The sequence below is a fragment of the Phascolarctos cinereus genome, unplaced genomic scaffold (genome assembly GCF_003287225.1).
Source record: "Phascolarctos cinereus isolate Bilbo 61053 unplaced genomic scaffold, phaCin_HiC Scaffold_1;HRSCAF=81, whole genome shotgun sequence".
Classification (NCBI taxonomy): domain Eukaryota; kingdom Metazoa; phylum Chordata; class Mammalia; order Diprotodontia; family Phascolarctidae; genus Phascolarctos; species Phascolarctos cinereus.
The window spans coordinates 117,775,917-117,803,547 of NW_027555514.1; the positions used below are offsets into that span (position 1 = coordinate 117,775,917).

At 37.0% G+C, this 27,631-nt stretch overlaps 1 protein-coding gene across 1 annotated transcript in view; it reads left to right on the plus strand.

The window, feature by feature from the left end:
* GRM8 (glutamate metabotropic receptor 8) overlaps positions 1-27,631 on the plus strand; it is an 886,817-nt gene that overhangs the window by 756,485 nt on the left and 102,701 nt on the right. Inside the window, 2 exon segments of the mRNA XM_021002389.2 lie at positions 3,311-4,003; positions 4,005-4,256. Coding sequence (XP_020858048.2) covers positions 3,311-4,003; positions 4,005-4,256 — 945 coding nt within the window.

Sequence of the window (27,631 nt, forward strand, 5' to 3'; positions counted from 1 at the left end):
AGTAGGTATTTAACAAATGCTTAATGATTGGTTGATAGGTTAAGTTAATTTTAAAATCATATTAATAATTAGCATTCATTTTTAAAATTCTGTTTATGAACATGAATTTTGTCAGGAAAATTGTAGCAGTTTTCAGAGAAATTCTTTCATAACTGTAGTTCATGACTATTACCAAAAGGGGAAGAATGATATTTTTCAGGACAAATTGTGTCACAGGGAATGTAACCAAGGGAAAATACAGATTATGGTCTTAATGACTAATTAACATTTAAAGCAGGAGAATCTCCTTAGGAAAAAGCATGATGCTTGGCTAACAAATCCATTTTCTTTCCCTAAAAGTGACATAAATGGATTGCTGCTTTGGTTTGGCACAAATAACACAAAATTATCGAGCACCTCCAACCAAATAATTATCTCAGAAACATTAAGCTTAAAAATGCAGCGTTTTATTTATGTATAAGGGTTCATTAGAGTATAATGTCAATATTTTAGCCACTCAGTGGACACTACTCAATTTTTCTCACCAATTTTGAGAGAAGCCACTATGTGGTTATAATATTGATTTTTAAAAATTTAATGGATCCCTATAAGTAAATATCCTTTCAGAATATTTAAAACTTAATAGAAAATTAATTGAATTATAATAAATTGCCCTGTTACTTATAGTGGTCACATAAGGTAGATCTAGTAGCATCAACTACTCTCATGATATATAAAGTAGCAACTTTATTTCCAAAAGATTATCCTTAAAATGCAGAGTTCACTTTTCTATTCTACCTTGGAAGACACCATGAGCACAGTAGGAAGTCCTATTAGAGTTTACATGGTGAATAAAATTTGTATACCTCCTCTCTTTGCTTCATCCCACTCCCAAGGAAGATTCAGTGCCACTATGAAATATATGAGCTTCTAAACATAGCTAGAACTGTGTATTCCTAAAATGGCAGTGGCCAGTATAAGTTAGGAGAGAGAGATGGTAATCAAGAAAGTGGGGTAGTGGTAGAAAATGGAAAGCAGTGTATACAACTGTGGTGAACATTCCTGTACCTACGTGTTTTTCTCTAGTGTATTATTACAAGTCAGTAGTGGTGTAGTTGATAGAGCATTGAGCCTAGAGACAGGAAGACCTACATTCAGATTCAGTCTCAGATACTTATTAGCTTTGTGACCTTGGGCAAGTTCCTTAACTTATCTGCTTTAGTCTCCTCATCTATAAAATGGTAATAATAATACTTACTTTTTTCCAGGGCTCTTGTAAGGATTAAATGAGACAATGTTTGTAACACACCTGCTGTGCCATAAGTGCTATTTATATGGATATTATATTACATTATATTATACTTGCTTTATTATTATTATGTTATTAGTGGCATAAGAAGGTTATATTGCTTGTGGCCTCAAGCTGTATGATAAATTGAAGTGGTTTTTCCTTGAATTATGTACAATCCATAAGGTACACCTTCAACTCCCTCTTTTTTCCTTTTGGCAACTTCCTCTTGCACTCTGAAACTCTATTTTTTCCTCCCTTGTACTCTGAAACTCTAATTTTTGTGTCACCCATATTTGCTCAGATCTCTCTGCCATGACACATCGCCTGAGAGTGCCTCTCTCACAGTGCCACATGTTTTGGTCCTTTCCTAAGCTGCCAAAACAAATTCTTTCCTCCTAGTGTGTCAATACTTAAGGGCCCTGTACTATGACTGACTAAAAAATGTGTTTAATGGTTTCCTAGATGACATTTTTATTTCAATAGAGGCCTTCAATGTTTTAACCCGAAAGAATGACTGATGTGGGACTTAAAGGCAATATCAGTCTATCTGCAAGCATTTCTTAAGTGCCTAATTTGTTCTAGGCACTGGAGATACGAAGACATAAAATGAAACAGTCCTATCATATCAGAGTTAGTGAAGAAGAATTATTTTTTTCACTAAGGGTAAAATAATGCTGTTCTGTTCTTCAGTTGTATCATTTAGACATGCTACCCATAATGGGTCTAGCCTAGTAATCGACATGATGAATGATTGAATGAATGAATGAAACAGCATTCATTAAGTGATTACTATTTTCAGTAATTGTGCCAATTTCAGTAACTCTACCAAATGCTGATGACACAAATACAAAATCAAATATAATACCTGCTCTGAAAGAGATTACATTCTCATAGGAGAAGACAACACACATAGGGGGGTGGCAGCCGAGGTAATTTACAGGAATAATTAGTAGAGCCAGAGGAAAGGAGATCATAGGTTCATATATTTAGAGTTGAAAGGTATATTAGAGACTATTGAGTCTAACCCCTAGATTTACAGATGGGGAAACTGAGGCATAAGGACATTGTGACTTGCCAAGGGTTAAAAGTTAATAATGGCCTGAGGTGAGATTTGATCCCAGGCCTTCATTACTTCCATCCCAGTGTCCTAAGAAGAAGATTGACATACCCCTTTCAGAAACAGTTGCTCGGCTGATTTGTTCAAGGTTCTAGAAGTGGAGTTAGGAAGAGGAGCAAGGTGGTTTCAGAGAAGATGATCAGGGAGTAGGGTAGGGAATGAATCAAGCGAAGTATGGTGAGTACCTTCCTGAAACAGCAGGCCAGGTGAGTCATATACAAATCAGTGCAGCAAACCCTCAATTGCACAAATTCTGGCCACCAAGGTGTTAAAAACCTTAGCTATCGGCATATCATCATATCATGTCTTTGTGATTTCAGGTTACTGCAGCAAATTAGTTTCATGGTGGTGAGATGCAGAGTTGGGAAATTTGTGTTTCGAGTCTAAATACCTGGCTAGAAAGGTTAGCTGCCTCTATAGACAGAAGGGACTTTGAATATGTCCACATTTAAGAGGTCCTTCTTTGAAGTTGGGGCAGTGTGTGCTTTGTGTTTTCCAAAATATTGTTATAGAAATTACGTCTGCATATGTATATATTTAGCTCCTAATTGTATTTCAGAATTTCTGTCATGTAGTTGTATTTGTGATAAACTCTTGAAACTACTTCCTGTGGGACCATTTTTTTTTTTTGTTTAAAACAGCATCAGAGTTGATAAATCTTTCTCCAAATGTCAGATTGGTCAGCAGCTGAGTAGTAAATGGAAACTAATGACACTCATCAGGCTGATGACACAAATGATTTATTGGACACAATCATTTAACACTTTCATAAAGTCAATATAAGGGAAAGAAACTGGTTTCTTATTATGGTAAACTGCATTTGTACTGTCAGCCCATCGTGATTTATTATAAACCTGTGGCTAGGATTAGGATATTATGAATGGGGGAAAAATGGAAGGCTCATTAATTTTTTATACCTACAGGTAGAAGACATGCAGTGGGCTAATAGAGAGCATACTCATCCTGCATCTGTCTGCAGCCTGCCATGCAAGCCTGGGGAAAGGAAGAAAACAGTAAAAGGAGTCCCTTGCTGCTGGCATTGTGAGAGATGTGAAGGCTATAATTACCAGGTAGATGAACTGACCTGTGAACTTTGCCCTTTGGATCAAAGACCCAACATCAACCGCACAGGCTGCCAGCTCATTCCTATCATCAAGCTAGAGTGGCATTCTCCCTGGGCAGTGGTGCCTGTGTTCATTGCTATCCTGGGAATTATTGCCACTACCTTTGTCATCGTGACCTTTGTCCGCTACAATGACACACCGATTGTGAGGGCGTCTGGGCGGGAGCTGAGCTATGTGCTCTTGACCGGGATCTTCCTCTGTTACTCCATCACTTTTTTAATGATTGCAGCACCAGACACAGTCATCTGCTCTTTCCGACGGATCTTTCTGGGGCTAGGCATGTGTTTCAGTTACGCAGCCCTATTGACCAAAACAAACAGAATCCACCGGATATTCGAACAAGGGAAAAAATCCGTCACAGCTCCAAAGTTTATCAGTCCAGCATCCCAGCTGGTGATCACCTTCAGCCTCATCTCCGTGCAGCTTCTGGGAGTCTTCGTTTGGTTTGCTGTGGACCCTGTGGACCCTCCACATATCATCATTGACTATGGAAGAACAGAGGACACTGGACCCAGAAAACGCCAGAGGGGTGCTCAAATGTGATATTTCTGACCTTTCGCTTATTTGTTCACTTGGATACAGTATTCTCTTGATGGTCACATGTACTGTTTATGCCATTAAAACCAGAGGTGTTCCAGAGACCTTCAATGAAGCCAAACCCATTGGATTTACAATGTATACCACCTGCATTATTTGGTTAGCTTTTATTCCCATCTTTTTTGGTACAGCACAGTCAGCAGAAAAGGTAAGTGCTAAGAAACTGAATTACCAAGTATTTGCCTTTTCTTCTCCTCTTCCATGGCCATGCTCTCCTGTATTTCCTACGCTCATTTTTATTCCCTCATGGTACTTTACTCCGTGCTAGGCTTACTTAGAATTATACATATCTTTCAGGGTCGCAGTGCTCTGAAAGTGAGTAGGGGTAAGTAGGATTTCCATGAAGAGTATTTAGATATACTTTCTTCTTGGGAAGACTGGAGAATTGATGGATTACACTTTCTGGGTGCATCTCCCCAGGCCTCTAACTCTAAATTTAACTGTGCTGTCCCAAATTAGGATTGGGTTAGCTGGGGGAGGTGGCAGAGTAAGAAGTAAATTCAGATCTACTTATTCCTAGATAGGTCCTACTTTATGCAAAAGTTTCTCCTTTTGCATTTCAGTGGGGAGATTTGCATGTACTGGCAGTGATGGTGGTGATGATAATTATTGTATTTCCTTTTCCTTGTCTCATTAAGAGAGTGGGGTGAGGATGCAATGTGAAAAAATTGAGATGAGTTCCCTTTGTTCCTACTTTTCATTCTCCTCTCTTCTAACAGTCTACTATAGACTTCCAGGAAGATAAGAAGAGGGAAAGAAAAAGGGGAAAAGAAAGATGATAAAGCAACTGGGACATTCAAGAGTTTGTACTATCTCAAGAATTGAGGTTCCTAATTGAACCTACCTAGAGAGAAGCAGGGCTAACCTTTTTTTGTCTTTTCCCACCCTTTTCTCAAGAATGGTAGAAAGAAAATCCACAGTTGAAGACGGATAATTATTCTACTAGATGACATAATTATATGTCCATGGAAAAAGAATGGTAAAAGGGACTCTGAGATAAAAGATTTAGGTGTCTAGTGTGGAAGTAGAATAATATAAAAAAATCAGACATAGAACATCTCTCTTTTATAGATACTCCTCTAGTCAATTGTTCTTCAAATTAAATAACTTTAAAATTGTTCTATCCTTTATTACAAGTTGTAAAGAAGCGGGAGAACATCCTGGAGCCAATTATGCCTTTTTAATAAACCTTTAAAGAGAGACTCTGCAGGACTCAAAGTCTTAGCTCATTCAGAAAGCTATAGCTCGATGGGAAGACTGAGAACTCATTAGTATGAGTACTCCTCCTTTATGAGATAGATCTATGTTACCTTCAGCCATATTCTTATAAGGAAAAAAATGACTTCAGCAAATTTGCTGCTAAACAGGCCAAACCAGCTATGGATCCATGATCTGTGACTTGGGTGACCTTGTGGAAGGCCATGTATATATGTATGGTAGGAAAGCAAAGCACAACCTTTCTAGCATCTAAAATAAGAACTAATAAAAACCCTATATTTGGTACATGCAGATGAGAATATATTGTTTAATTTTCTGGGTTTGATTAGGAGAGAAATATATGGGTCAAAACTGTATTCAGTATAAATTGCACCCATGCATTTCCTCATACCACAAGTTTTTGATGACAGCTGTGGCCAAATGTACCTTTTAGAGTATTGGAAATTATCTGTGGCTTGGGTGAAGAATCAAGATCCAGTTTTGGTACAGTCACCAGTCCGTGGGCAAATCATGTATCCTTACTGGTCTTTAGTTCTTGTTTTCTCTTCTCGTCTCGTCTCGTCTCGTCTCGTCTCCTCTCCTCTCCTCTCCTCCCCTCTCCTCTCCTCCCCTCTCCTCTCCTCTCCCTCCTCTCTCTCCTCTCCTCTCCTCTCCTCTCCTCTCCTCTCCTCTCCTCTCCTCTCCTCCTCTCCTCTCCCCCTCTCCTCCTCTCCTCCTCCTCCCCCTCCTCTCCTCTCCTCTCCTCCCCTCCTCTCTCCTCTCCTCTCCTCTCTCTCCTCTCCTCTCTCTCCTCTCCCTCTCCTCCCTCTCCTCTCCTCTCCCTCTCTCCTCTCCTCTCCTCCTCTCCTCTCCTCTCCTCTCTCCCTCTCCTCTCCTCTCCTCTCCTCTCCTCTCTCTCCTCTCCTCTCCCTCCTCTCCTCTCCTCTCCTCCCCTCCTCTCCTCTCCTCTCCTTCCCCTCCTCTCCTCTCCTCTCCTCTCCTCTCCTCTCCCTCCCTCTCCTCTCCTCTCCTCTCCTCCCTCTCCTCTCCTCTCCTCTCCTCTCCTCTCCTCTCCTCTCCTCTCCTCTCCTCTTTCTCTTTCTTTGTCTCTCTCTCACTTTTGCTGGAGTAAATCCCTTTCTGCTTTTTAACATTCTAGGTTTTTTAAACCTATGGTTACTACCGATTTGAGAAGGAAGTATGCTTTAGTGAAAATGCTAGTTTGGTAGTCAAAGGAACTGAGTTCAAATCCAGACTCTACCTGAAAGACGGTAGTAACTTTAGTCAAATCATTAAACCTCTGTGGTCCTCAGTTTTCTCATTTATGAAAGGAAGAGGTTGGACTAGAACAGGAGTTCTTAATATTTTTGTGTGTCAAGGAATACCTTAGCATTCTGGTAAGGCTTGCAGACTCCTAACAGAATTAGGTTTTTAAATGCTTAAAATATAAGACATAGGATTATAGAGGAAAACAGTTATTGGACTAATAATTGATGGGAACACACACATATGCATACATATACTGGTATATTATATATTAACATTAATTCTGACCTTTTGCTTATTTGTCCACTTGGATACAGTATTACCTTGATTATATATGTAGATGTACATAAAGACACACATATGTGTGCAGTTGTTTCAGTCATATTCAACTCTTCATGACCCCATTTGGGGTTTTCTTGCAAATTACTGGAGTAGTTTGCCATTTCCTTCTCCAGCTATAGGCATATATACACACATAAGTATTCAGGTGTTTATACACACATATATACATATACATGTTATATAGTATACAATAGCATATGTCATACAAAATAAGTCCATGGACCCCAGATTAAAACTTCTAGACTAGCAGGTTTCTGAGGTCCCTTCGAACTCTAGATTGATGATTCCCTTATCACTAAGGCCTCTTCCAGCTCTGAATCTATCATCCTATGACTTCAACTTAAGCAGTAAGTCACCTTTATCTGAGCTGAAGAATAGCTAGCTCTCTGCTCATATGACTTTGCAACAAAAAAATCAATAATATGCAACTTACATTCTTGTATTATAGAAAAATGAATATTTGAAAACAGCAAAATCTCCAGGATTTTGAATACTTACTGTGATTTTTTTTTCCTATTTTTTTTGTCTTCTGTTTTTGAAATTATAGGCTACTCTTAATCTTCATATAATGACTTCCAGGAAAAAAATAGGGAAATTAAAATGCTAATAAGATGGTTTTGTTATTCAGTTAATTCTTTTAATACCTCTTTTTTTTTTTGGTAAATAACATCCATCTCTACAATAAGCCTCTTGGACTGTTTTGTGGTAGTTCACACATGTTATTAAAGTGTTTTCACAAACAATAAAAGCAATGGTCATTGTTTGAGATAGAGACAGAAATAGGGACAAAGAGACAGACAGACAAATTAAGAAAGAGAGAGGGACATGGAGATGAAGAGAATTAGCTAGTATAGAACTTTTTCAGAAGAAAACCATTATAAAACATGTTAATTGGAACTGGGGTTACACATGCAATTTGGTTGAATGAAGAAATGACTAAAGAGATGAATGAGAGATAGTATGCCTGGAACTTTGGTAGTAGATTATCAAGTCTTTAAATTATTTAGCTAGAATGTGGGTTTGCTCAGACTTGGACTAGCTATACATCAAGGTGCCAATGTTTTAAAACAGTTAAGGCTTTTCTCCTGAGATGCTTGATGCAGTAAAATTAGATGTGATGCAAAAAAAACTGTACTTTCAAACTTCCCACCTAATATTCCTCTCTGTCTAAGGCCCTTAGCCACCATTATTCAAGGCTAGTATTTGGGATGCTTCAGGAGGCCTTGCTTTTTTCTTTTATTCCTTCAGATGGCTCAAATAAAGGGATAAAGATAAGAAATATTTTTTAAAAAGAACACTCCAAATGTGTTTTATTGATTTTGAGTCATCCCTGCCATGCCTACAAGCCAGTCTAAGGCTTTGGCCAAAGATAGGGTAAATGCATGATCTCTTGGGTTTTTCCAGGATAGCTCCCATTTCAGGAAATGCAAGCCTGTTTTTAATGAGCTTTTGCAAGAATATCCTCTGTCAAATCATGTTCTAATTTTTTTTTATATAAAAACATTTGATCACCAGACTTAAAAGAGTTCTAGACCTATTGTCTATTGCTGGTTCTAACACTTCCTTGCTATGTGACCTCAGAAAAATTCTGTCAATTCTCTAAGCTTCATTGACAAAATGGTCTTTAGATGTTCTCTAAGGTGCCTTCCAATTCTAACATGTTCATTTGTTTGTTTTGTAATTTAATTATTTGACTTAGAATTATTTACAATGTTAGGTTTGACCAATATGATGTCAATATTAATCAATTTAACAGCAGGTAGTCAAACAGCATATGAATGAATCTACATTCTGGTCCCTGGTATGCTCCATGAAAGAGTAAGAAGTCCAGTGGCTCAAAGGCTGGGGGTGATCCTACAACTGGCACTTTTGGAGGTTGAGGAGGGGAATAGGGAACAGATAAATTGAATGCAGGGGGAAAGAGAAAGAGATAGAGAGAAAACAGATAAATAAAAGAGACACAGGCAAAGAGACACAGAGGCAGGCAGAAAAAAAGAGACAAAGTATAAGACAGTCAGAGAGACAGACACACAGAGTGAGAGAAAGAGAAGAGAAAGATTAAAAAATACTGAGAGTCACAAAGGGACAAAAAATTATGGAGATAGAGATAGGCACAGATAAAGATGGACAGACTTGGAGAGAGACAGAGGGAGAAAGAGAAGTACAGACAGTATAGATGTGATTTACATTTCATTACAAGTGTAAATAAAGACAATTTATTATAAACAAAACAGGTAACATAGCTGAGAGTTTTAGTGCATTTCACAGTCAATATGAATCAAAAGTGTGATACAAGGGAAAGGGATTAGACGTGATTTAGTATAGGAAATTTCTAGATGAGGAAGGTCTTTTGATCAATGCAGATCCATCACTGTGATATATAGTATTAGAGACTTGCCAAAGTATTCAGAAGTGAAATGACATGCCCCATGTCACAGAGCCAGTATGTGTCAGAGGCATCCCCAAAGTGTGACATAGTAGCCATTTTTTTTTTCTGTAAGCAGAAGCTCTATTGAGAGGGATAATGTCTAAGACTAGGAAGGTTGGCTCTTATCAGAATACATCTGAACCAGTGTTTGTTTCTGGACATTGTACCTTAGGAAGGGCATCAATGAGCTGGAGATTGTCCAGAAAAGGGCCTTTAGGAGAGTGAGCATGTCCTAGGAGGGTCAGCTGAAGGAACTAGGGTTATTTAGCATGGAAATGTGGAGAAGAGCAGGCTTTGAGTGGTGGGGACACACCAAGTGTCTCCAAGTATCTGAAAAGCTAAGAAGAATTAGATTTATTCTGTTTGGCCTTACAGGGCAAGTTACTTCCTACTTCATCCTCAAGTCAATGATATTTTAAAAGATCCTGGTCCCCTCAAGGGGTTAAAGGACAAAGAAGGGTCTAGTTAGAAGAAATAATCCATCAGTTCTGGTTGAGTTATTAGAGAGGCTTAGTGTAAACCACAATGACCCCCAAATGGAATGAGCTTCCTGCAGAGATTGTAGCTACCCTTTGAGCAGAGGCCATCGAGCAAAGGCTGGACAAACCCTTGGAGCTATGTTTTAGGGCACTTTATTGTTATGCTATGTGGTAGGCTGAATGGCTTCTTCTTGAGTCTCTTCTTGCTCTGAGATTCTGTGATTCTGCATGGACTACATCTTGTGACTTCTATTTAGTAAAATGCATTTTCTCTTATTACAGATTGTCTCAGAATACAGTTCTAATACAGCAGTTCCAAAAGTATTTTGAACAATAATAATATCATTAAATAACAGCTATCATTTACATAGAGCTTTGTAGTCAATGAATGCTTTGATGTATTTTCTCATTTAATCCTTAAAGTGACTCTACTAGGGGCAGCTAGGTGGTACAGGGGATAGAGCACTGGCCCTGAAGTGCTTGAGTTCAAATCTGGCCTCAGACCAAACACTTGACACTTACTAGCTGTGTGACCCTGGGCAAGTCACTTAACCCCAATTGCCTAAAAAAATGAAAATTTTTAAAAAATGACTCTACTAGATAGGCAGGGAATCATTATTATCCGTATTTTACAAAATAAGGACATTGAAGCCCAAAATCATGTGTTGAGTTACTGGCAGAGCCTAGACCTGGACCATGTGACTTGTAGGCTCTCCATGAGGCTACCTTGAACAATAATACTCATTTGGAAGGGCTCAGTAAGCATTTGCTGAATTGAATTAAATGAGAGTTCCATGTTTAAATATTTTAGTATTTTGTAGTCACCTCATATCTCACCCTTTTAATGTGGCTTGTAAAAGGAAACAAAACAAGCACTTTGTAGTAATAGTTGGAATCCTTACTATGGTAAAGTGAGGGACTTCTTCCTGAGATAAAGAGTAGTCAACATTATACAGTGCTTTAACTTTGCCAGGTGCTTTGTAGATATTTTATTTGATCTTTCCAACAATCTTGTGAGATTGGTGCTATTATCAGTCCCCATTTTATAGAAGAGGAAACTGAGCCTGAGACAACTGGGAAGTTACTGAATGAGTTTATGAAACCTGACCTTCTAGAACCCCAAGTCCACCTTACACCAAGTCACCCAGCCTGACTTAAGATTGCATTCAGTGCTTTATGGCTTTGCATTTTCACCATCATCTAAGCAAAAACTTTGATATTTTTGACACCATGAAGGAACAATGCAGTGAAGGCTCAAGAGATGAAAGATTCAAAGTAAATCAGTGTAAATGAAAATTGGCTCATAAATTTTGAAGACAGTGTGTCTTGCATAATAGTGCGGTGCCAGGTGAAGCTGGTAGTTCTAGTGAGATCTTAGTTAAAGAAAGTTGAAAGAGTTTCTGTTTTGAAGTGAACGCATTATCAATAATGGCCCAGAGACATTTCTATGCATCAGTTTCTCAAAAAGGTCACCAGGTATCCACAAAAGTTGCTTTAAGAGATGGATGCCTGTGAAAATTTCTACAAAGAAACTTCTGAATTCCATAACCCTGATGAAATGTATCTTCACCTTCTGGTCTACTGAATTAAGCTATGTCTGCCCGTATCATTCCCCTCCTCTAGTAGTTGCTGTGACTCCCTCTCACCTTTAGAAAATCGCAAACATCTGTTTGGTGTTTAAAATTCATCAGTCTAAAGATCCTAATCACCAGCATATTTCTCATGATTTCCCTCCTCACACTCTATTTTCCATCCAAAATAGCTTTTTTGTGGTTTCCCAAACTCACTATTCTATCTTGTTCCTCCATGACTTTGCAGATATCCACCATGCCAGAAAGTACATTTTCTACTTTTCTGCCTCATAGATTCCTTAGCCTCAGTCAGTGTTCAGCTTCTATGATAAACCCTTAATGATTTCACTGGTTGTCAGTGCTTTCTCCCTATTTAGATTTTCTTTTATTTACTTATCTTTTCAAGTAGAATGTAATCTTTTTAAAGGTGAGGACTTTTTTTTCTTCAATTCTTTGTTTTTTCAGTTCTTGCAGCCTAGTAAACATATATTGAACTGAATTGAGTTAAAAAAAAGTACAGCAGGCATAATGATGACATAAACTAAAAACTTTTCTGGGATACTATAATAAAATATATTACTTAAAATTGTACTTAATTAATTTTTGTGATTAATTGTAGAATTGCTCCATATAATTGAATTACATGAACTTTTAAAAACATACTATACACATCTATCATTGTGTTTTTTTTAAATGTGGTAATCACAGTCTTTTCTATAACATTAGGTATCAGGTACTTGGTTAGAACTGCAGTGATACTGCTACATCATGGTTTCTATGGGTAAATCAGGTTTGATGAGTCATTTCAATTTAAAATATCAAAAAATACTAAAAATATTCATTCTCTGTGTATGGACTTGCCCGCATTATATTTAAATCCTTTTCTAAATATGATCTATCTTCAAAGGTGTCTCTGGTCAATCTCTGATCCCAATTTAAACATTCCCATTTTTTGACTACCCCCTCATTTGGGGGCCCCCTCTTCACCATACCTAATCATTAGGAAGTTTCATCATCCTACATGATCCAATCAGCATTGGTGCTCATATCTCAACAGCAACCTTTCCCCCTCTATTTGGATGTTAGAATCATGAACTTCTTCTCCATTTAAGGAAGGGATATAGGACAGACCATCTCTTCCATTCCCACCCGGGACTCATTTTGGACTTCTTTGACATCTCTGCCATGGCCCTTCATCAGGCACTTTCCCATTTCCTCTTGCCCCTCCCCTACACATTGCATCTTTCTTTTGTGTATTGTTTTCCTCCATTAGACTATAAGCTCCTTAATGGCAGGCACTGTCTTCATATTTGTGTCTCCAGTGCTTAGTACATCAACTAGAAGTAGGTACTTAATAAATGTACATAGAGTTTTGGAAATGAGCAACATTTTGGAGAGATCTATGATGGTACTATTAGGCAGTGTGGAGTAGTGGAAAATATGGTCCAAGTCAGAATACTTGGGTTCAAATTCTGACTCTGTCATTTACATGTGCATACTTAGGAAAGACACCTAACTTTCCTAGGACTCAGTTTCTTCATCTTTCTAATGAGAGGATAAAACTAAATAGTCTCTCAGGTCCCTTCCAGATTTATAACTATGATCCTAAGAAATAAAAACTTGCAATACTTGTTAATAGAAGGGGAAAAAACCAGTCTTATAAATTCTAAGATGATAAAAATGCCAAAGGGATAAGTTATGCATGTAATAAACTGCTATAAAATATTTTGCATATCAAGCAGCTTAATTACAAATATAACCAAAAGGTTAAATTCTCAGCTATGGGAATTCAATGATTTGGAAAATTTTATATATCCGTCATTCTAATCCCAAGTTGACAAAATATAAATTTATATATCGTCTCTATTAGTTCATGCATAGCAAAAAATGATCATTTATTATAATGATTTCTTTATCATACATATAACTTACATAACATATAACTTATGTATATAATGACATTTTATCTCATGTTGGATTTTCTGCTGTTAACAAGCTTTATGACATATATATGTATATAAGTATATATGGGTAATGCATCTGTGTGTATAATGCATAAGCATTTTGATTATTATTATTTCTAGATCTGAAAGGCATTTATTGCTACCAGGTTTAATCATTGCAGAAAGAAAATGGGAGGACTTTCAGTGCAAAGATGGTAAAATGAGGAAGTAACCCTCAGAAGCCCTCCCAAATCCCCTTCAAACAACTAGAAAACCACCTCAGAATTTATCTAGGAGCAGAGAAGCAGCTTACTAGCCTAGCAGAAAAGGTCTGTCTCACTGGGGTGGGAGGTGAAGGAGGCTGAAGAGCAGCAGCAGTAGCAGTAGCCAGGATCACAGCAGGGGGCCTGTAGGAAGGCTCCAAGTCTGGGACAATCCACCAGTGAGGCCAGCAGCACCACCCTAAGCAAGTGAGTAGTCTGTGCACCACAACAAGGCCCCACCCCAGCACCCCTACCCCCAGCATAAGCCACCAGCTAGCGCTTGATTCCAGTGCTGACCAGTAGTGAAGTTCTACTCTGGGGCTGGCCAATAATGAGACCATGCCCCTGGGGCCTGCTAACAGAAAGGCCCTGTTTCCAAAGTAAGCAGCAGAGCCCTACCCCTGGAGCAGGACAGCAGGTAAACTCCACACCCAGAGGAGGTCGAGAGGGAGGCCCCATTCCATAGTATATGCCTGAAGGGAACCCTACCCTCCAGAGAAAGCAAGTAGCTAAGCCCTTGAGGCCAGTGAAAGCCAGAAGCAAGACCCATAGTCCCAGCACAGACAGCTTAAGACAGTACAGGACCACCAATTCACAAAAAAGCAGAAAAATAAGCAAAAAAAAAAAAAAAGAAGAGCTTGACTATAGATAATTACTATGGTGTTAGGGCAGATTAAGGCATAAATTTAGAAGAGGACAATAGTGTCAAAATGGCTACATGTGAAGCCTCAAAGAAAAATGTAATTTGGTCTCAGGCTCAAAAGTAATTCCTGGAAGAGCTTAAAAAGGATTTTTTAAAAGTAAATTAGAGAAGTAGAAGAAAAATTGGGGAAAGAAATGAGAGCAATGCAAGAGAATCATGAAAAAAGAGTCAATAGATTTACAAAAAATTATTGAGGAAAATTAACTCCCCCCAAAATAGAATTAAACAAATGGAAAAGGAAGTATAAAAGCTCAATGAAGAAATAATTTCTTAAAAATTAGAATTGAACAAGTAGAAACTAATGGCTCTATAAGACACCAAGATACTATAAAATAAATAAAATAAGTTTAAAAAATAGAAGAAAATGTGAAATTTCTCATTGGAAAAACAACTGACAAAGTTTAAACCTTACTTTCATCAAAACTGGCTCAAAGAAGGAATAAAATACATACTCAGTTGAATATAGAAAATTGACCCAGGAGGGATAATATTAAATTATTGAACTACCTGAAATCCATGATAAAAAAGAGCCAGACAACATCTTTCAATAAATAATTAAAGATAGATTAGATGTATATTACATATATGTATTATTAGATATGTATATATTCTGATATGTTAGAACCAGAGGGCAAAATAGAAATTGAAAGGATCTACTGATCACTGCCTGAAAGAAATCTCAAAATGAAAACTCCCAGGAAAATTATAGCCAAATCCCAGAGCTCACAGATCAAGGAAAAAACATTGCAATCAGCCAAAAAGAAACAATTCAAATATCATGGAGCTGGTCAGGATTATGCAGGATTTGGCAGCTTCCACATTAAAGAACCAGAGGGCTTGGAAAATGATATACCAGAAGACAAAGGAGTTAGGATTACAACAAAGAATCACCTACCAATAAAAACTGAATGTAATCTTTCAGGGGGAAAAATGGATATTTAACAAAATAGACAATTTTCAAGCATTTCTAATTAAAAGACCAGGGCTGAAAAATAAAATGACCTCCAAATACAAAACTCAAGAGAAGCATAAAAAATTTTGAAAAAAAGAAACAAGAAAGAGAAAACATAAGAAATTCAATAAGGTTAAAATGTTTGTATATGGCAAGATAATATTTGTAGCTCTTAAAAACTTTATTATTACAAGAGCAATTAGAAGGAATATATATGTAGACAAAGAGTGTAGATAGAAGGTAACTTTGATGGGATGATACCCCAATAAATAAAATAAAGCTATGAGAAAAAAATTGCACTGCAAGAAGTGGGGGGAGATTGAATGGGGTACATTATCCCACATAAAAGAGGCATGAAAGAGTTATTATAATGGAGGGGAAGATGGGTGTTATGGTGGAGAAAGTTTAAACCTTATTCTCATCAAAATTGGCTCAAAGAAGGAATAACATACACACTCATTTGGATATAGAAATCTATCTTACCCTATAAGGAAATAAAAATTGATGAGGATAACAGAAGGGGGAGGAAGAGACTGATAAAAGGAATGGTATATTGGGGAAGGTGGTTATCAGAAGTGAAACACTTGCGAGGAGGGATAGGGTGGGGAGTAAGAGAGAGAGGGGAATAAAAAAGCAAAAAAATAGCATGGTGGGAAATACACAGTTAGTTATCATAACTATAAATGTGAATGGGATGATTTCACCTATAAAACAGAAGCAAATGGCAGAACAGATTAAAAACCAGAATCCTACAATAGGTTGTTTACAAGAAACACAGTTAAAACAGAAAGACACACATAGTGAAGGTAAGGGGCTGGAGCAGAATCTATTATGCTTCAGCTGAAATGAAGAAAGCAGGGATAGCAATCATGATCTCAGACAAATCAGAAGCAAAAATGGATCTAATTATATTTTGCTGAAAGATACCATAGAAAATGATATCATACCAATACTAAACATATATGCACCAAATGGCACAGCATCTAAATTTTTGAAGGATAAGTTGAATGAGTAACAGGAGGAAATAGATAATAAAACTACTAGTGGGAGACCTCAACTTTCCCCTCTCAGAACTATATAAATCTAACCAAAAAATAAATAAGAAACAAATTAAGAGGGTGAATAAAATTCTGAAAAAAGCTTAGATATGATATATTTGGAAGAAAACGGAATGGAAACAGAAAGTAATATACCTTTTTCTCAGCAGTATGTGGCACCTACACAAAAATTGACCATATATTAGGATATAAAAACCTCACAACCAAATGCAGAAAATCAGAAGTAGCAAACACATCCTTTTCAGATCATAATGCAATAAAAATTACATTCAATAATGGACAATGGAAAGAGAGATGAACAATTAATCAGAAATTAAATAATCTAATCTTAAAAACAAGTGAGTCAAAGAATGAATCACAGAAACAATTGATAATTTCATTAAAGAAAATGACAATGAGAAAACATACCAAAATTTATAGGATGCAGCCAAGGTGGTACTTAGGGGAAAATTTATATGTCTAATTGCTTACATCAATTAAAGAGAGAAAAGCAGATCAATGAATTGGACATGCAACTTAAAAAAAAAAACTAGAAAAACAACAAATTAAAAATCCCCAATTAAATACCAAATTGGAAATCCTGAAAATCAATGAAGACATTTATAAATTGAAAGTAAGAAAACTATTGAACTAATAGTAAATCTAGAAGCTGGCTTATGGCAAAAAAAAACCCAATAAAATAAACAAACCATTGGTTAATTTGATTTAAAGAAAAGAAAAGAAAACAAAATTAATAGTATCAAAAATGAAAGGCATGAATTCACCATCAATGAATAGGAAATTAAGTAAATTATTGGAAGCCATTTCCCCCAACTATATGCCAATAAATTCGATAATCTAAATGCAATGGATGACTATCTACAAAAATATAAATTACCTAGATCAACAGAAGAAATAAAATATTTAAATAACCCAATCTTAGAAAAAATGCTAACAAACCATCAATTAACTTCCTAACAAAACATTCCCAGGACTAGATGGGTTCAAATGTGAATTCTATCAAATATTTAAAGAACAATTAACCCCAATACTATATAAACTATTTCAAAAAACAGGCAGATTCCTTTTATGATACAAATACAGTGCTGATTCCCAAAACAGTAAGAGCTAAAACAAAGAAAGAAATTATAGACCATTTCCCCTAATGAATATTGGCACAAAAATTTTTAAATAAAATACTAGTAAAGAGATTACAGCAGGTGCTTCTGTTTGTCCTTTGCTCTTGAAGAGGACTGTGGCATTAGGAAGGTGATGCCTTGACATGCAAGTGAATTGGACATAAGTGAGGAAGTACTGTGTGAAGTCAACAGGCTCACTTTCACCTCCAGAGCCATCTGCATCCAGCGGCCAGATATAGATCAGGACAACTGCAGATGGCCCAGGATGCAGTGGGGATCCTTGGCCTTTTCGAGCTAAGGTCCTTGACAGATCTCAGTTTGACTGAGGCAAAGCCTATTTGTTGATTAAGGCTTAAAAAGAAATGAAGCAAAAATTGTCTTTAAAAAAAATATATCTAAGAGGGGAAGACCCTTAGGGTTTCTTGCCAAAACAGAAACAATTGCTATTTAGATTCATTCTGAGCCAATCAGGGCCCAAACAATAAATAAGTAGGGCTTCGCCTGGAAATTATTATTGGCCCATCGAGAAGAGCCAGAATAATTTGGAGTTAAGGCTGGTCTTGAAGAGGAAAGGAGAAAAAAAGTTTCAGAGATTAAAAATTTACATTCCCTTGGTCAAAGCACCTGCAGATAAAGGTGTGAAAGAAAAGAGAAAAGAGGAGAAAAGAAGAGAGGAGAGGAGAGGAGAAGAGAGCCTGCCATGACATGCTTTGATTTAAAAGATCTTATACTATGACCAGGTTGGATTTATACCAGCAATAGCAGGGCTGGTTCAATATTAGGAAAACTGTGAACATAATTGTCCATATCAATACCAAAACCCACAAAATGATGATTATCTCAATAGATGCAGAAAACACCTTTGACAAAATACACCATCTATTCCTATTAAAAACACTAGAGAGCGTAGGAGTAAATGGGGCTTACCTTGAAATGATAAGTAATATTTATCTAAAACCGTCAGCAAGCATTGTAATGGGGATAAGCTAGACTACTTCCCAAAACAATCAGGAGTGAAGCAATGATGCCCATTATCACTTCTATTATTTAATATTGTGCTAGAAATATTAGTTGTTATTTATAGCAATAAAAGAAGAAAAAAGTAATTAAAGGAATTAGAATAGGTGATGAAGAAACAAAACTATCACTTTTTGCAGATGATATGATTTTACACTCGGAAAATCCTAGAGTATCAACTAAAAAACTACTTGAAATTATTAATAACTTTAGCAAAGTTACAGGAAACAAAACCACATAAATCATAAGCATTTCTATATATTAGCAACAAAGTCCAGCAACAAGAGAAATTCCATTCAAAATAACTGTACACAGTAAGAAATACTTGGGAGTCTACCTGCCAAGACAAACCTAGGAACTATATGAACACAACTACAAAACACTTTTCACACAAATGAAGTCGGATCTAAACAATTGGAAAATATTGATTGTACAAGGGTAGGCCCAGCCAATACAACAAAAATGACAATTGTGCCTTAATTAATTTACTTAGTGCCATACCAATCAAACTACCAAATTTTTTTTATAGAGCTAGGAAAATTATAACAAAATTCATGTGGAAGCAGAAAAGCTCAAGGATATAAATGGAATCAATGGAAAAATGCTAAAGAATGTAGTCTAGCTGTACCAGATCTCAAACTGTATTATAAAGCAGTAATTATCAAAACAATCTGGTACTAGCTAAGAAAGAGTAATAGATCAGTGGACTAGATTAGATACAAATAACCTTACATTAAATAACTATAGTTATCTAGTATATGATAAGCCCAAAGATCCAAATTTTTGGAACAAAAACTCATTATTTGATAAAAATTGTTGGGAAAACTGGAAAACAGTATGGCAGACACTAGGTATAGACCAACATCTAAAACCTTATACCAAGATAAGGTCAAAATGGGTACGTGATTTACACATAAAGGGTCATAACATAAGCAAATTGTGTGACCATGGAATAGTTTGTGTGTCAGATTTATGGTTAGGGGAAAAATTTAGGACCAAAGAAGATGCAGAAAGCATCACAAAGTGCAAAATAGACAATTTGATTATATAAAATTAAAAAGTCTTTGCACAAACAAAACCAGTGCAATCAAAATTATAAGGAAAGCATTAAACTAGGGGGAAAATATCCTGCAATAAATATCTCTGACAAAGTCCTCATTTCTCAAATACATTGAGAACTGGGTAAAACTTATAAAAATTCAAGTCATTTCTTAATTGACAAATTGTCAAAGGGTATGAACAGGTAGTTTTCAGACAAAGAAATCAAAGTTATCTATAGTCATGAAAAAATGCTCTACATAACTATTGATCAGAGAAATGCAAATTAAAGCAACGGTGAGGTACCACCTCACACCTATCAGAGTGGCTAATACGATAAAAAAGGAAAATATTGAATGTTGGAGGGGGTTTGGGAAAACTGAGACTTCAATGCACTGTTGGTGGAGTTTTGAAATGATCCAACCATTCTGGAGAGCAGTTTAGAGCCATGCCCAAAAGGCTATGAAAGTGTACACTGCTAGGTCTATATCCCAAAGACATCCAAAAAAAAGGGAAAAGGACCTATTTGTACAAAAAAAAATTATAGCAGCTTTTTTTTTTCAGTGGTGGCTAACAATTGGAAATCAAAGGGATGTCCATCTATTGAGGAATAGCTAAACAAGTTGTGGTATATGAATGTAATGGGATATTATTGTGCTATAAGAAATGACAAGCCGGATGATTTCAGAAAAACCTGGACAGACTTATATGAACAGATGCATAGTGAAGTGAACAGAACTAAGAGAACCTTGTACACAGTAACAGCAATATTGTTAAATGAAGAACTGTGAATGACTTAGCTATTCTGAGCAATGCAATGATCCAAGACAATCCCAAATGACTAATGATGAAGCATACTATCTGCATCCAGAGAAAGAACTGATATTGATTGAATACAGACTAAAACATGTTATTTATCGCTTTCATTTTTTCCTTTTATTTGAGTCTTATTATACAAAATGACATATGGAAGTGTTATAGATAATTGCACACGTATAACCTATATCTGATTGCTTACCATTTCAGGGAGGGGAAGGGAAGGAGGGAGAAATAGAATTTGGAACTCAAAACTTTAAATAAAAATGTTAAAAATTGGAGAAAAAATAAAGATAAGAACATTTCTGAAAAGAAAAAAATGAAAATGGAATAAGATATTTTCCATTGGCCTATTAGATAGAAATGAGTATGAGAACAACAAAGATTAATGACTATAGAATATTGTTTGTTGTTCTCTCTGTGCTTTTTAAAAATTCATTTTGTGATTATGCTGTCTACCTAATTAGTCTGAAGAATGAGTCCATGGGTTATATATATTTCAGCCTTGTGGTAATGGCAAATATGTATCCAAGTACAAGATTCCTGTTCTTCCCTAGTGGCAACAGCAGCGCCCCTGTTTCTCAATGCCGTGGTGATTCTGGTAGTAAGAACAGGGGCATCTATCTCTCGGTTAAGAAGCTACATCTGGGTAGGACTCTACTGCCTTTGCCCCTAAAGCATATGCAACTAATACAATTGCACTGAATGATGCAACTCTAAATGAGTGGCTTCACTGGCTTAAAACAAAACAAAACCCAAACCTCTGGCCAATTTAGGCATGCAGTTGCTTAGCTTGAGTTTGTTCCTGCCTCCCAACACCTGAAAAAAAAAAAAGCAGTTACAAGCTGATAGCTTCAGCCGAGTGTTTTTTTAGACACTGCTCAAGGGGTACTATAAAGTATATCAAAGCAACTCTGTAATAATTCATAAAACAGCTACCAAAAAATGAAACAACAACAAAAACAAAACCAGTAACCATTTAACAAATAATTTAAAAAATAGGGCACTATTCTCGGTGTTTAAGGGGAGGCAAAGATGCATAATACAAGTCCACAGAGAACAAAGAAAGGTAGATGGATTGTCAAAAATGACCTTAAGATAAAGTTGCACATAAGTGCATGGGAGAACTAAGAAATGGGCTTTGTTGTCAGGAACCATGGATTCTAGACTTCTCTCTGCCATATTTACTGGTTGTGCAATCTTCCTTAAGTCCTATCAGCTTACTAGGCATCATTTTCCTCATTCTTAAAATGAGAGAGTACTATGCTGAATCATCTTAAGGGTCTTTCCAGCTCTAGAATTCTATGATGTTAGACCCAAGCATACCACACCATTCCATTCAAGAAACATTTATTTAGTACCTGCTTAGGAACAAGACGCTGGGGATACCAAGATGAAATCATAAAGATCTTGATTTGGAAGTCCTTACAGTCTAATTGGAGGGTAAGACATGTGTATGCCAAATAAATATTAAATAAGACAAAGGATGATAAGCATGAAAGAGAGATCAAGATCATAAGCTCTGAGGAAATGCAAGGGGGAGCATGAACTTTTAGTTATAGCAATCTGGAAAGACTTCACAGAGGAGGTGAAATTTGAGCTGAGCTTTGAAGAAAGAGGATTCTGAGAGATGGACATGAAGAAAAAGATGCATTTGAGGAACAGAGAACGTGAAGGAAAAATAGTGGGAATTGAGATCGGGTTGACAGTGGGTTGCCCAATTTGACTTGAACATAGAGTATGTGAAGTGAAGTAATAAGCAAAAAAAAGGCTAAGAAAATTTAAATTGCAGAAGGCTTAAAGACTGGGCCAAAGAATTCATACTCTCTTCCACTCATTATTCATCTCTCCATTTATTGTATTATTGTATAATAATTAATGAATGGGCAGCTAGACGGTATAGTGGATAGAGAGAAAGGCCTGTAGTCAGGAAGATTCATCTTCCTGAATTCAAATCTGGCTTCAGATACTTATTAGCTTTGTGACCCTGGACAAGTCACTTGACCCTGTTTATTACAGTTTCCTCATCAGTAAAATGAGCTAGAGGAGGAAATGGTAAACCCACTTCAGTATCTTTACCAGGAAAAACCCAAATGGGGTCATGAAGAGTCAGACACAACTGAAACGAGTATATGACAACAAAATTAATGAATAAATAATATATGCAAAGTATTGTGATACATACTGTGAAGAAGTAAAGATGCATAAAACATTCTCCATGCAGGTAAGGGGCTTGTGACCTGTTAGAGTTTGTATATCTTAGACACTTAGGATGAAAAACAGAGAAACTGAAATTCTTCCAGGATGGTTTCAGCTTCCTATTTTTATATCAGTTTCTTATACAGAACTGCATTGATCTAACGTTAAGATCTCTTTGCAGTTATAAGCATTGTAGAATGGAGTGAAATTAGATGAATGATTTAAGCAGATATTTTAAAAACCTCTGGGTAAAATTAAACTATGATGGGAGGCTACATGAGAACCAGATGAGAATAGATGGCTGTTTAGAGTACATCTTCATTAAATGAAAAGACATAGTTTAATTTCCGCACATTACTCGTTTTACAGATTTTGACATCAAGATGAATCATGCTCTTTCAAAAGATTATAAAGACATCATCTATTATCTCAGTGTTTGTTGCTGTTCTGCATCAAATCATCATGAAGTCTCTTGTTTGCTGTTACATAAGAGAAAACTAAGTTGATGAAAAAAAGAGAATGGTGGAAATATGGAAATAAACTAAAAGAAACAAGAACACATGTCCCCAAAAGATGAAAGGAGAAGCACTATCTAAGGGGATGGGAAGGAATATATATCCAAGTCTGATAAGGCTTTTTGTAATGTAGAGACCTAGACAAGGTATTCAATTCAACAAATATTAAGCATGTACTGTGTAGAGAGTGCAGTGATAGCTACTGAGGGAAATCTAGTTTGGGAAAGATCATCGTTGCCTTCATGGGGCTAACATTCTAGAAAGTGGATGAGGTGCAAGCACAGATAACCACAGCACAGGGTAGAGACATGTAAAACAAAGTGGTTTTTTTTTTTTTGTGGTGAGAGTAGAAGGCTTCTTTAAAGAAGGAACAATTGAATTGAATTGAATTATAAAAGAGGAAGATGACTTCAGTTAAGTAAGAAAGAAAAAGGAATATAGTTCAGGCATAGTAAACAACATAGGCCCAGAAGTAGGAAAGAATGGGATTGGATGGGTAGGGGGAGAGATGGTCAAACTGTGACTAGATTGTGAAACATGTGGAGAGGACTAGTCTAAGGTGAGGTTGAGTAGGAAAGGTAGGGTAGCACCAGATTATGGAAGGGCTTGAATGACAAGCCAAGGAGTCTGAATTTTATTCAGTAGGCAATAAGGAGATATTAAAGGTTTTTGAGCAGACATGTAATATAACCAGATGTGAACATACAGGAGATAAGCTTGGCAGTGATGAGATTAGTATAGGCGGGAAGTTCTCTTAGAAGGATATTGCAATAATCCACACCAGTAGTAATGAGTATTTGTACTAGTGTGGTGAGAATGAGAATGGAGAGAAGGGGACACATAGGGTAGGCATTTTTTTTAATGGCATGGTGGGGATATAGATTCAAGATATAAAGGAGTCCAGTATCAGAACATTAAAGTGGCAAGTGCCCCCATTAAACTTGACATTGCAGGGTAATATAAAAGCTAGAAGGGGAAGCTCTATCACATAGATCCATCCTTACCTAATGCATAATAGGATATCCAGATCTCAGCATTGGAAGGGACTGCTGAAGGCATTTTAGTACAAACATTTTCCAGAGGCAGGATTTTTTTCTGAGGATTTTAAAGCTACTAGCCTCAATGTCACTGTACAGAACAAAGCTGAGACTCCTTTATTGTACAGTCATTTCAGTTGTGTCCAGCTCTTCATGACTCCTTTTGGTGTTTTCTTGGCAAAGATATTAGAGTGGTTTGCCATTTCCTACTCCAGAGTTGGAGACTCTGTAATAATGTTAAATAATAATAGCAGCTAGTCTTTATGTAGTACATTTAAGTTTACAAAACACATACATTGTTATTAGAATTAGCCACATATTACATAAGAGGAAACTGAGGGCAAGACAGCTTATACGCCTTGTTCAATGTCACACAGCTAGTAAGTGATGAAGGCAAATTTCGAACTAAGGTTTTCCTGGCTCCAAATCCAGCATTCTATCCATTGTGCCACCTAGCTGCCGGCAATGCATATTGGAGGTCTCTGGCTTTTCACACATCTTTCCCCGGTGACTCCTGAACCAAGATGCTGCACGGCATTGTCAACTCTGTGCTTGTAGAACAGAAGTATGAATCATGAAATAGCTGATTGGGCAGGACATTTGCCATAGAGAAGACACAGGAGAAGTGTAGGGGACAGCAATAAAGAGCTCCCCTTCCTATTCATCAATTTTTCAAAGGCATTTAATACCAACAGTCAATCCAAGTCTGGCTTTATTAAAAAAAAATCAATATTTGGATTCCCAAAGAAGTTCTTCAGGAAACTCAAGAATATGAAACGTCAGGTTTGGGTTGATGGCCCAACCCCAGAATCATTACTTTCCACACAGCTGCCCAAACAAATGAGACTGAGACAGCAAGAAGAAGCACAGAAGTCAGTTGGAGACCCTTCGGTCACACTTCTAATTAGCAATATGCGGAAGTCATTTTAGTACAAGCATTTTCATAGATATGAAATGATGACAGTAACAATAACAAGAAGAATGGTCATAGGACTTGGTCAAGGGCATGTGAGTAGTTACCGGTAAAGCTAAGACTAGAACGCGGGTTCCTGACTTCCAGCCTAACAGTCTTCCATTGTACATTGGGGTGTTTCCCCCTCCATCAACACTTGATGAACTCTTGCTTTTGTTTCAAGAATCACTATGAGATATGTAACACAATTTGTTAGCACAGTTGGAGAATATGGAGTCCGTGTTATGTGTTGGAAAGAGTACAGGTGTGGCGTCAGAAGATCTGGACCCTCTGTCTCTGCTATAACTTGGGTCAGTCACATGACCTTTCTGGGGCTCCATTTTCTTGGTTTTAATCTATGCCTATAATACATTTTACTGATACTTTTTTTTAGGCAATTGGGGTTAAGTGACTTGCCCGGGGTCACACAGCTAGTAAGTGTCGAGTGTCTGGTCTGAGACCGGATTTGAACTAACGTCCTCCTGATTCCAGAACTGGTGCTCTATCCATTGTGCCACTTAGTTGCCCCTACTGATACTTTTTTTTTTCCTGTTTACATTAGCCAGCCTATCAGATTGAATGTTCCCTTTTCAGAAGAAAAATTCCCAAGCACATTCTAACCCCAAGCTTACTCCTTCAAGAAGACAATCTAAAAAGGCTCTTCTGTGGGTATCAGGGGCCTATGACTTCTTCTGCCTGGAGGTAGGAGTAGGTAGGATGAGAAGTAAATGATTCCAGTCTAGATGCCTCCAGCACCTTCCAAATTTCCTATACAGAAGCAAATGATTGTCTACCACAGAGCCTCACTCATCCCCCTCCCATCCCAACTCTTGTTTCTGCTCTGATCAAACACAGCTTTGAGTTCAAATATAAGGCAATAAAAATGTTAGAAGAGATACTGTATTTAACTAAATCAGAATTTGACTACTGAGCAGTTGGTATGCAAAGTACTTGTTTAATGACAGGAGAGATGACTGAGTGTCAGCTGCTTTGGACAATTTGCTCTTAAAAGTTTGATGGGTGCTTATGGCTGCCTTTTTGAGCCTGAGAGCATCCCATCATAAGCCATTCCTCCCCATTCTGTTTCATGAGTCACAGCTGTGTTATGGTTGGCAGTAGTGATCAATAGTTGCTTTATCCTTGGGTGCTGGCCTGAGCTCAGTTATAGTCTCTCTATTCTTAGCCAAGTTATCCAGAAGCAATTTCTTATCTAAAACATATTATGGAGAGATGCTAACTAAACCCATGGTAATTGTTAGGTGGTGTTATTTTTTGTTAAGTGTGATCTAACCTGGAGACATAACTCTTCATGCATATAACCTCTACCCCTCAGATAACATATATTTTACTGTGTTGTCCTGAGACTGCTATACAGATCCAGGTTCTTTTATATTCTTTTGTTGTTATACACACATACCTATATGTATACCCATGTAGGTATATGTATACATATACATATATGTATTGTATATAGTCTTTTAAAATTAATATTAATTTAAAGTTAATAAACTTTAAATATCTGCTGAAAATGTCCATCTAGATGTCCCATTGGCAACTCAAGCCCAACCTGACACAAATGGAGTCCATCCTTTTTCTGTTCCTCCTAAATTCACTACTGTGTCTTTTGAGCACCATGTTTTTCCAGGCTCAAAAACTTGGCATCATTTTTAAAAACTTTTCTCCTTTCCCTCATCTACTATGGCAAATCGTTTGCCTTGTAGTTTTTATCTTAACAATTCTTGGATCTGTTTCTTTCTTCCTATTCACAATGCCAATACCATATTCCAAACTTTCATTACCTCTCTTCTAGAACATTGTGATATAATAGTTTACTTATTTTTTCTAGTATTAGGACAGTGCCTGGCACACAGCAGTCACTTAATACATGCTTATTAACTTACTGATGGACTTCACTATCTCCCAAGTCCGTCTTTCGATAGCTAGGGAAATATAATCTTTTTTTTGAAACATAATCTTTTTATTATATTGTTATGACACTGTAATAGCCATGATTAAAATTTGCTTAGCTCCCTATTGCTATGGGATAAACTTGCACAACTTGGAAGTAGGTAGGGGCCAAAATTAAAACAAGCTAAACTTCTTTGGGCCACAGATAGTCTAATCTGTAGAGAAAGACGGATGATATTTGGTTGCCACAGGTTACATGACAAATAGGAGAGAGTGTGCAGTGGCAACCCACCTGCCAAGTTACATGATAGGCATAATAGTGACGAGTGGAAGATGGGTTAAATGGGGCACAAACAAAGCACTCTTTACAGCTTTACTTTCTTTTACATCTTCTACATTTTTCATGGGCTGCCTGAAATTCTTTGGCAGGCCACAAGCAGCCCACGGGCCATATGTTGTACAGGCCTGCTATAGGATAAAATACCAGCTTTTTAGTACATCTTCTAAATTTCTTAAAGTCTTGCTCCCATACCCCTTTCTAGCCTTATGTTGTAATAACCTGCTTCATGCAATGCATGTTTCGCCCAAATGGGACCTCTAGTTAGTCCCCAGGGTCAACTTGCTTCCATTTTTCACATAAGTCATTAGGTGCACAGAAGATGCCTCATTCCTGAAATAAATTCCATCCTTATTTCTTCCTGTTGAATTTCACATTCTTATG